This window comes from Sitophilus oryzae, unplaced genomic scaffold (genome assembly GCF_002938485.1).
Source record: "Sitophilus oryzae breed Bouriz unplaced genomic scaffold, Soryzae_2.0 scaffold_1590_pilon_pilon, whole genome shotgun sequence".
Classification (NCBI taxonomy): Eukaryota; Metazoa; Arthropoda; class Insecta; order Coleoptera; family Curculionidae; genus Sitophilus; species Sitophilus oryzae.
Genome location: NW_022146270.1, coordinates 695,436 through 705,052, shown reverse-complemented (window position 1 = coordinate 705,052; position 9,617 = coordinate 695,436). Strand labels below are relative to the sequence as shown.

The following is a 9,617-nucleotide window of genomic DNA, read 5'->3' as shown; positions in this document are numbered from 1 at the left end:
AATTTTGAGGAAATTTTAAATTTTCTAAAGTTTAACTAAAAAATTGCAACAGAAATTTATTTTACTGCTTTTCCAAATGTTATTATGAATCATTCTTATATCAGAGATAAATAGAAAAAGTCCAGAAATATTTTTATTTTCTTTGATTAGATATACAGAGTGGTTCGAATTGTATTCAGGAAACTTCAGCAGCAAAAGTAATCTGCCGATAAAAAAATTAAAAAAGTTTGTATGTCCGAAAATGACTTGGTGGTGGTGACTGAGTGTTTTTGGAAATGAGAAATTTCGTTTTGATGTTAATATGACCAGATATTCATAGGGGGCACCACCTACATAATTTTGAACTGTTTTGAAGAGTCATTAACTTTTAGTTTTAGTCCGACGGTTTTCAAGATATTTCAAAGCAAAATAAAAACACTAAATCACCACAATACACCAAAACACTTTTACTTTTACACTGGACGCGCGTTTCGCTAACCATGTTAGTGTGTGAGTTTATAATCATCTGCTGATGATGCTAACATGGTTAGCGAAACGCGCGTCCAGTGTAAAAGTAAAAGTGTTTTGGTGTATTGTGGTGATTTAGTGTTTTTATTTTGCTGTGTAACACCAAAGGTTCCAACCCTCAACTGTAATATTTCAAAGCGAAATAATCAATACATGTCATCACTTACAAACAATTTTACACATGTTGACTAGACTGTAGATTGTTATTAGACTGAATCTATATCAACATCCATTTTTTCTCAATAATAACATGTATTAACTATTTCCACCCCAAATATCTTGAGAGCGGTTGCTCGTAGACATTTTTACCAAGATACCTTTTTTAGGTTAAAAATTACGGAAATGTATATATTTTTTTATTCAATATTTTATACAGGTACGGACAAACAAGTTATTACTCCTTTCAAGACTTAAAAAACATATAGGTAGCGTTCTTTGTAGCGTCCCTTACGAGTAGGAGTCATATTGATATTTAAATTGAATTTCTCATGTCAAAAAACACCCAGACACAAATTTTCATCAAAATATATAGATGTTCAAAAATGAAAATTCTACACCCTGTATTTCCAAAACGATACGAAGCATTTTAGGACATACATTTATACGAAGTTTTTTAATTTTTATCGTACTTATTTTTTTATGTGGAGAATGTGTTGACGATCTTTTTTTTTATTCTTAATCTAAGGATCTTTTCGATTACAATACGGACCACCCTGTATATTAATAAAAATTATAAAAAATAGATTGATTTGATTTTCAGTGTGGAAATTATGTTGTGTTTTATGAATGCCATTTGATATAAAATAAAATTAAAAAAAAGTTAAAAAAATCAAAAAAGTTAAGGATAGGCCCCGGAGGGATTCGAACCCTCGATCTCCTGTTTACTTGACAGGCGCTTTAACCAACTAAGCCACGGCGCCATCTCAATTGGTAAGCTCTAATACGTGCATATCAACAGAATATTAAAACTCCATAATAAATTGACGTATTTTATAAATACCAGTTATTGGAACATTAGTTTTCAATATTTCTTAGTGTAATGGTGGGAATAGATTAATAAGATAGTTATACCATTATATATTATATTAAATAGTCGTGTAATGAGGGGTATCGTGAGATGCTGCCACCATGCGGTTATTTTCTGAAGCTTAAAATTAATGAAAATCACCATAAATTTTACACCTCAACACTTCTTTCCTCTGACCACCAGGTAGCGCCCTTGTATAAAATTATAATATATTGTGAGTTGCCTACCTGTTTTATATTATAAGTCTTTTATCTACAGGATGTTTCAAAGAACATGTTCCTTCACTCGTGGGAAGATTTCTCATGTAAAAATAAGATTTATTTCTTATATCAACATAGGTTCAATTCTGCTTTCTACAGGAGGATAGTCTTAATTTTTTTTCGAATTATTAATAATTATAATTTTCTTCCAAGTGCTTTTGGCGATTAGAATTAAATTTTAAGGGTATAAAAGTTGCCATAAGTGCGACATATTTTAAAAAGTGTCAATATATTCACCAGATGTTCATGTCCATTGTATTATCAATGGAATATGTTTTTCTCTTGTTAGCATAATTATTGTGTAGGCCGTTTAATGTCGATTAAAAATTGTATCTTGATATTTTGTCGATTTCCATCTCCTTGATGAGACTGAATTTTATTACACATAATTATTAAAATTAAAATACAACTGAAATTAATGAATTATTTATTTAAATCTATTATCTATTCAAATTTGAACCGCTTATGATCAGTGCTACCTACAGCAAATTCAAGCAAATAATAATGATATTTAAGATAATTACAAAAGACCTATTTTTTAAGTTTTAACATTCTGTAACTTTAAAACTAGCATAGAATGAGTACTTGTTTGACACTTTGGTCAGTTAGTGCCATTCAAATATTTTCAAGGTACCATTAAAATATTTGGATTAAGGATTGGATTAAGGCAAATTAATAAAATTATGCTTATCTCGTCAATGAGACTGAAGTCATTAAAATATCAAGAGGCTAAGATACTATACTTTTAATCGACATTAAACGGCCTACACAAATGTACACTAACAAGAGAAAAAAGCCAGGGAATCACATTTATTTTTAGAAAAATATTCAATGATAACCCTTATGCACGCCCCTGGTAAATCTGTCGACGCTTTTTTAGCATTAATTAAAATAAAAAATATATCATTAATAAATTAAAAAAATTAATACTTTAACTTCTGTAGCTACGAAAAAAAGCAGAATAGGACCTATGTTCTATGTTGATATAAGAAATAAATTTTATTTTTACGTGTGGAATTTCCCCACGAGAGATGGCACGTGTTTTTTGAAACACACTGTATGTTGGGCATCTCGTGTGAACCAAACCAAAAAAGATTAAAGAAATAAGAGCTGAAAAAAGTCCCTGCTGTTTTATCTTTTTTTTATGTTAAACACTTTGTTATTATTTATTTATTTTAATCATAAAATATGATTTTTATTTGTGATTTTGCTATCCGAGTTTCGACATGTTCCAGGTAAAGTATACTTAGTGAATTAATAAATTTTTTAATTAATAAATTACTTCTAAACACAAAATTAATGTAAGAAATGTATGAAGTATTTATATATTTTTTTTATATAGTGGGTACACGAAAACGTTGAAGGTACTGAAATTGAGGTCTTGTCACTGGCACCTTTTACTCTGAATCCTAAAATTATATTTTATAATGTTCCTCTTGGTACTTCACAAACCAGAAAATTACTGATACAGAACCCAGCTAAGCAAGGAGTTAAGGTAACAAAAGACGCATATTATCTGTAGTATATTAATAGTTATTTATATATTATATATCAAGGGAATTATAAGAATAACAATAATTACACTTAACACACAACACTCGTGGTTAATATCCATGATAAATATCCATAAATAAAGTAAATCCATTTTACCCGAAGGAATATAAAAATATCTTCAGTGGCTGGGACAGAAAAATATTGTACTAGGGGATGTCGATGAAACAATGATGTAAATAAATTATTAGTGTAGTTGTTATATTATTACTCAAAATCTCTATTGTATTTCATGGTTGTTGCCTATAAATGGCAGAGGGAATTATGCCATCTTAATTCCCGTTAATAATATCCCAAGGGAGTTATGACTCTATTTATATTTATGCTTAGCGTATAACCAAGTCGAAAAAGCTTATACAGGGTTGTTCACCACATACGACACGGAGTATTGTAGCTAAACAATTAGATTTTTACAAATTGTAAGTTTTGGGTTCGTTGAAGGACTATTAGAACTACAATTTAAAAATATTTTTACAAGATACAGAGTGTCCCAAACATAGACTTAGAATAAAATATAGACTACACTATTTACATTTAAGCGCGGTCCAATATTAATTTTTGTAAACATGTTTACTCCTGGGTGCAGCTGACCTCGGCCGTCTGAGTCTTTCGCCTCCAGCCTATGTTGTCACGTCTAAAATATTATTAATATTTTTTTTGTTGTTATACACTTGCAGTATAAATTTTAAGGCTTCATTTCTCCGAGGATATCAAAGTTTTTAATACTAAATATTTACTGAAGTTTATTTATTGATCAGTTATTGTGTTGCAATAATAAAAATTATACTACCTTATACATAGTGTCTAAAATTTTATTTTAAATAATTACTAGGTTTAAACGGCAATAACTTATTTAATTTAAATAGAACACTGTATATTTTATGAGAATCAGATGCACAGTTTTATATGTCTATCAAATTGTATTATAGCACTTCTTACCTATTCCTTCAAGTTTTCACAGAAAATGCATTTTCATATAATTTAGACCTCATTTATCAATATACCCATGGAATATTGACATTTTAGATTGTTTTTAAAACAACAAATGTACAAAATGTACAGGCTAGTAATATTATCGTTTTTAGTAAAACGATAATATATTACTAGCCCATTTGTATGCAAAAAGAAAACTATTTAAATATTTATAACAGAGTATACCATTAATTAAATATACCGCCCAAATACTAATTAACTACATACTTAATTGTATTCGTTAATAAATTATTCTAAATAAATGTGGATTTGAATCAGAAATCAATATAAGAATAAGTTATGAAAATAAACGTCTCTGTCGTTATAAATAAGCATTTGTCAAAAAATTAAATATCATTTTTAAGGTGTTACTTTTTACCACACTGTCTAATACACATACATAATTCAGTTTTTTAGTATTTGGAGCAATTATTATTAATCAACGCAAACAGTCAATTAATGTAGTTTGAATACTGGAATCATATTAATTGGTCCTCTTTAACAAATATTTAAACAGTTTTTTTTATTTTTTTAATGAAATAAACGAACTATAGCGACAATATTAGTATCTGTACTCTTTAAAAATTTGGTACATCTTTAAAAATAATCTAAAATGTCAGTATTCCATGGGTATATTGATAAATGAGTTCTAAATTACAAGAAAATGCATTTTCTACGGAAACTTGAAGAGATAGGTAAAAAATGGTATAATACAATTTGATAGACAATTAAATTGTGCATTTGATTCTCGTAAAATATGCAGGGTGTTCTATTTAAATTAAATAATTTATAGCCGTTTAAAGCTAGTAATTATTTAAAATACATTTTTAGACACTCTGTATAAGGTAGTATAATTTTTATTATTGCAACACAATAACTGATCAATAAATAAACTTCAGTAAATATTTAGTATTAAAAACTTTGATATCCTCGGAGAAATGAAGCCTTAAAATTTATACTGCAATTTTACAAAATTGAAAGTATTTCAAAAACGGTAAGGTCACACCTCATCACTGAGTGCGCCGAGACGACAACCATTCGTGCCATGAACTTTGGTACGACTGATATTGGAGATGGAGAACTACCCTCTATAAAACCGTCCCAGATACTGGCTTTTGTCAAAGCCCTGGGACTGTATGATAAGTTATGATTCAAGAAAGGGGGACACAATGGATCTGTAAGGTCGAAGTGATTAACCCCCTCCCACTCATTCTAAATTCTAAATTATAAAAACGGTAAAGTTTAAGTGTAACAAACCTTAATCAAATTTACCTTTATTTTAATCGTAGAAACTAAAAATGTAATAATATATAGAGTGTTCCATTTAAAAAAATACAACTTTGATATTTGATTATTTATTTGGGACATTCTGTATCTTGTAAAAATATTTTTAAATTGTAGCTCTAATAGTCCTCCAACGAACCCAAAACTTACAATTTATAAAAATCTAGTCGTTTAGCTACAATACTCCGTGTCGTATGTGGTACAACCCTGTATAATAATTCAGTAAGAAATAAATAATATTTATATCGTTTTTAAAGATATTTGTGGCAAAAACTTTACCAGAAGAGTTACGTGTTACATTGAGTTGGACCGCAAGCTACATTGGGCCAGGTAGTGGAAAGATTTTGGAAATGACCTGGAATCCAGTGGATGGAGAAGCAGGAATATATAATTTTACTTTGACAGATGGTAAAAGAATCAACAGGAGTATAAGAGTTACTTTAAAATCTGCTGAAGCAGAAGTAAGTGTATAGTCTGTTCAGCGATCGTTCAACGTTACGTCATCATTATTTATCAAATATGCGATGTGCCTGTGTGCCTGAGATCATTTAATATTGTTTAGAAAATTTTAAATGCGTTCTGAAGTTATTAATTATAACCTCAAATCAAATGACAATGCCAATTACTAAAAACAAAGTGCAGTAATTTGCGAAATGCTGTAATGACATAATCAATCTCTTTCATCTGGCTGTCGAGAGTAAGTAAGTAAAAGAGACAGTTCGACAATATATGACGTGACATTGGATCGCTGAACAAACAATATTTTGTTTAGCTATTGTTTGTAAAACAACTAAACATTAGATTAACTTCCTCTTCAATTTTTTAATTATTCTGAATTATTTTACAGCGATTCAATGCGAAAGAAAAAGAAAAACTTCTGGAAAATGACAAGTTAGTAAAAGCTGCTGTCAAAATACAAAAATGGTATAGAACTATAAATTTGATGAGGGAAAGAAGAATATGCAAAATACTCACTGACAGCTATATTGCTGTAACGATGAGAGCTACAGAATTAGGTACCGCAGTCAGGCCACCAAGGTATGAGGTTTTGAACAACTGTCGAAGAAGTGCTGCTGTTTTCGAAAATTCAAAGCCCGGTTCATCGTAAGGAAAGCGTGGTTTCGAAAACTACGAGTCTTGCCAGTGTACAGGGTGTCCTATTTTTGTGAGTTTTACAGGGTTTTTCGTTTATGAGTAGAGATACAAAAATTCTGTTTTCTCGTCACTTTGCTACTTTTTTACTGAAGATGTTACACAAATAATTTGTCCTAGCCTTTTTGGTTCCTGAAATACAGAGGGCGTATTTGAGATTGATGCATTTTCTGACACCCCTCGTATCTTGGTTATCTTATAACTTATCGAAAAGATGAAAAATATGTCCTGTAGAGTTTTCACGTAGAATCCAGTGGTGTAACTAGTTTTTCGCTGGCAGTTGTCATTTTCGAAATATGAATCTCAACCTTATGTTTTGTTAAAGGGGACACCCTGTATATTATTTTTTCGTTTTATTTGCCTTGTTATGAGCTTTCCAAAAATATTTTATATTCTGTACTTATTTTCATAAATAACATAAAAAATGCATTACCTAAATTTATAACATAAATCAATTTAGTTTAACAGAGTATTATTATTTCATTTAATTTAATTTAACTAGATAATTTTGCTTTTCATCGTGTTGTCTTAACAAACTGAACTGAAAATGAACTTAAGCAGCTTTTAGATAACAAGCTGTCAATCAGAGATATTGATATTTTCGATGAATTTTTTGTGCAATCAAATCGCACACAAAAACTAGCGTGGAATAGTCAATAAAAAATAATTGATGTAGAATAATGTGTGTAGCATCTTTAGTTTCATAAAAAGTAGCACATTTTATTTCTACTTAAACAGGGCGTCTCAAAAAACATATGCTATCTTCCGCGGAGGGATTCCTCACGTAAAAATAAGATTCATTTTTCATATTAACGTAGGTCCGATTCTGCTTTATTTCGTGGCTACAAGGTGTTCAAGTCTTAATAATCTTTCAATTTATTATAATTTTCTTCCAAATAATTTTAATGATTCGAATGAAATTTTGAGAGTAAAAGCAGAGTTTTTTTAAATTTTATTCTGTAAACTTTGGTAAAAGTTACTATAAGTGCTACATATTTTACTGCTAAAAAAATGTCGATAAATTTATCAGGGACGTGCATATGGGTTATCACTGGAATATTTTAAAAAAAAAACATGCGCGACACTGACTTTTTTTCTTGGTGAATATGTCGACTCTTTTTTAGCTTTAAAATGTGTCGCATTTATAGTAACTTTTACCTTAACTTACCTTAACTTTAACTAAAAGTACTAATCGAAAAAATATTATGACTTTAACACCCTGTAGCTACGAAACAAAGAATCGGACCGTTGATATGTAAAATAAATCTTATTTTTACGTAAGGAATCTCCCCATGAGATAGCACATATTTTGTAAACCTAACCCCCTGTATACGATAAACACTATAAAACGCACGAAAATAAGACATTCTGTATCTTCAATGTCTGGATTATGCCAACCTAACCAAACATTTTCACTAAGGCAGTATTCGCTTGCTCTTCACTAATAAAAATACTAGAATTATCCGAGTAGATATGAATTAAAAAATCAGTTAATTGTTTTATATATTTTTTTATTAAGTCCGTCATATATATTTGTATATTGTTTTTTTGTATTTATTTTTTTATATTATTAAACGATGTTTATTTTTTAATTTGTGAGAAATAGACTGATACCTTTTTCTGCATGGTGTTTTTTTTTCATAACAAGGGGCCGTCCTCTCCCGGAAACACTGCGACCTGTGAGGCCTATTGTGTTTGTCCCCTTTCTATATCTGCACCCATTCTCCTATCCCTGTGCCCTGCACTAACTTATGCAGGTCCGTGATAGGATGGGAGCATAGTTTCTCCGGTTCTAGCCTAGCTTTCCCAAATAAAAAGTGTCGCTTGCGATCCAGAGCCTCGCAATGAGATTTTATGTGCTCCGCTGTTTCAGGATCTTTATCGCAGAGTCTGCAGCAAAGACTTCCTTGATACAGGTTGAGCTTGTTCAGGTAACACTTGACAGCCATGGGTCCTGTCAAGAGGCCTGTTGTAATCCGCACTTTATTCCTGCTAAGCATTAGCAGTTCTTTTGCGGTTTTAGAGCTAGGTCCTTGGATAACAGCCTTGCTATGCCTGTGTCCCTGTCTGTTTCTCCAGTGGACATTCTGCTTTTCCCTGATCCAGAGTTTTAGTGCACCACGGGCCATACATTTGGGTATTCACAGTACTGGCTCTGGACCAAGATAGGATGCCGATGATCCTTGCCTAGCTAGCTCATTGTTTTTTTCGTTGCTTTGGATGCCGCTGTGGCCCGGCACCCAGAATAATTTAATTCTGTTCTTTCGTGCCAGAGCATATTATAGAGCATTAAATATGTGAGGGAGACTTCACCATAATTGGAAAAGGTTGTAAAAGCTGAAAATGAAGATGATGACTGCTACTCCAGAAAATGATTAAAAAGAAAACATTTTCAATGTTTTTGACATTGGTTCTATTTAAACAAACTAATTTAATTATCTCCAAAAACAAGACAGTAACATAAAATGCGATGTCAGAGCTAGTGCATCCATATTTTATCACAAAAGTAAACAATATCAATTCGAAATACAACCATACATCTATCCTGTCTCCTATTTCAAGCGAGATATATAGTAGGGGAGCCCAATCGAGAGTTTTGGAATTTATTCAAGCACGCCAAAATAACATAAAAGGAGAAATATTGCACCCTGTTAAGTACCCCCATCATACGTTGCTAGTCTATACGCACGACCCTGTATAAGATAGAGGGTCGTGAGAGTAGGGCAGTTGATCAGACTAGTACAAAATTGACCGTTAGAAAAACTCGAGCGCGTCAGATTAAAGTGTAACAACAAAAGTGTTAACACTAATTTAAGAGACACAGACGAATGGGAGAATCACAAAGTTGCAAAGTTGCAAAAAGA

General features: G+C 31.1%; 1 protein-coding gene and 1 non-coding gene across 2 annotated transcripts; one reads left to right on the top strand and one right to left on the bottom strand.

The window, feature by feature from the left end:
- Nucleotides 1–1,353: 1,353 nt before the first annotated feature.
- Nucleotides 1,354–1,427, bottom strand: Trnat-agu. The gene has a single exon. It is a non-coding gene; the product is annotated as a tRNA-Thr (tRNA).
- A 1,521-nt stretch (nt 1,428–2,948) lies between these two features.
- Nucleotides 2,949–7,616, top strand: LOC115879947. The gene is made up of 4 exons (XM_030897014.1): nt 2,949–3,029; nt 3,137–3,289; nt 5,859–6,062; nt 6,449–7,616. The coding sequence occupies exons 1-4, from the start codon at nt 3,021–3,023 to the stop codon at nt 6,707–6,709; spliced, it is 627 nt and encodes a 208-aa protein (XP_030752874.1). The 5' UTR covers nt 2,949–3,020; the 3' UTR covers nt 6,710–7,616.
- The last annotated feature ends 2,001 nt before the right edge of the window (nt 7,617–9,617 follow it).

What these genes read in the sequence shown, in the direction of transcription:
- LOC115879947 (XM_030897014.1), top strand. An exon ending in CAGCTAAGCAAGGAGTTAAG is followed by an intron (nt 3,290 to 5,858) that starts GTAACAAAAGAC and finishes TCGTTTTTAAAG; the next exon opens with ATATTTGTGGCAAAAACTTT. An exon ending in TAAAATCTGCTGAAGCAGAA is followed by an intron (nt 6,063 to 6,448) that starts GTAAGTGTATAG and finishes ATTATTTTACAG; the next exon opens with CGATTCAATGCGAAAGAAAA.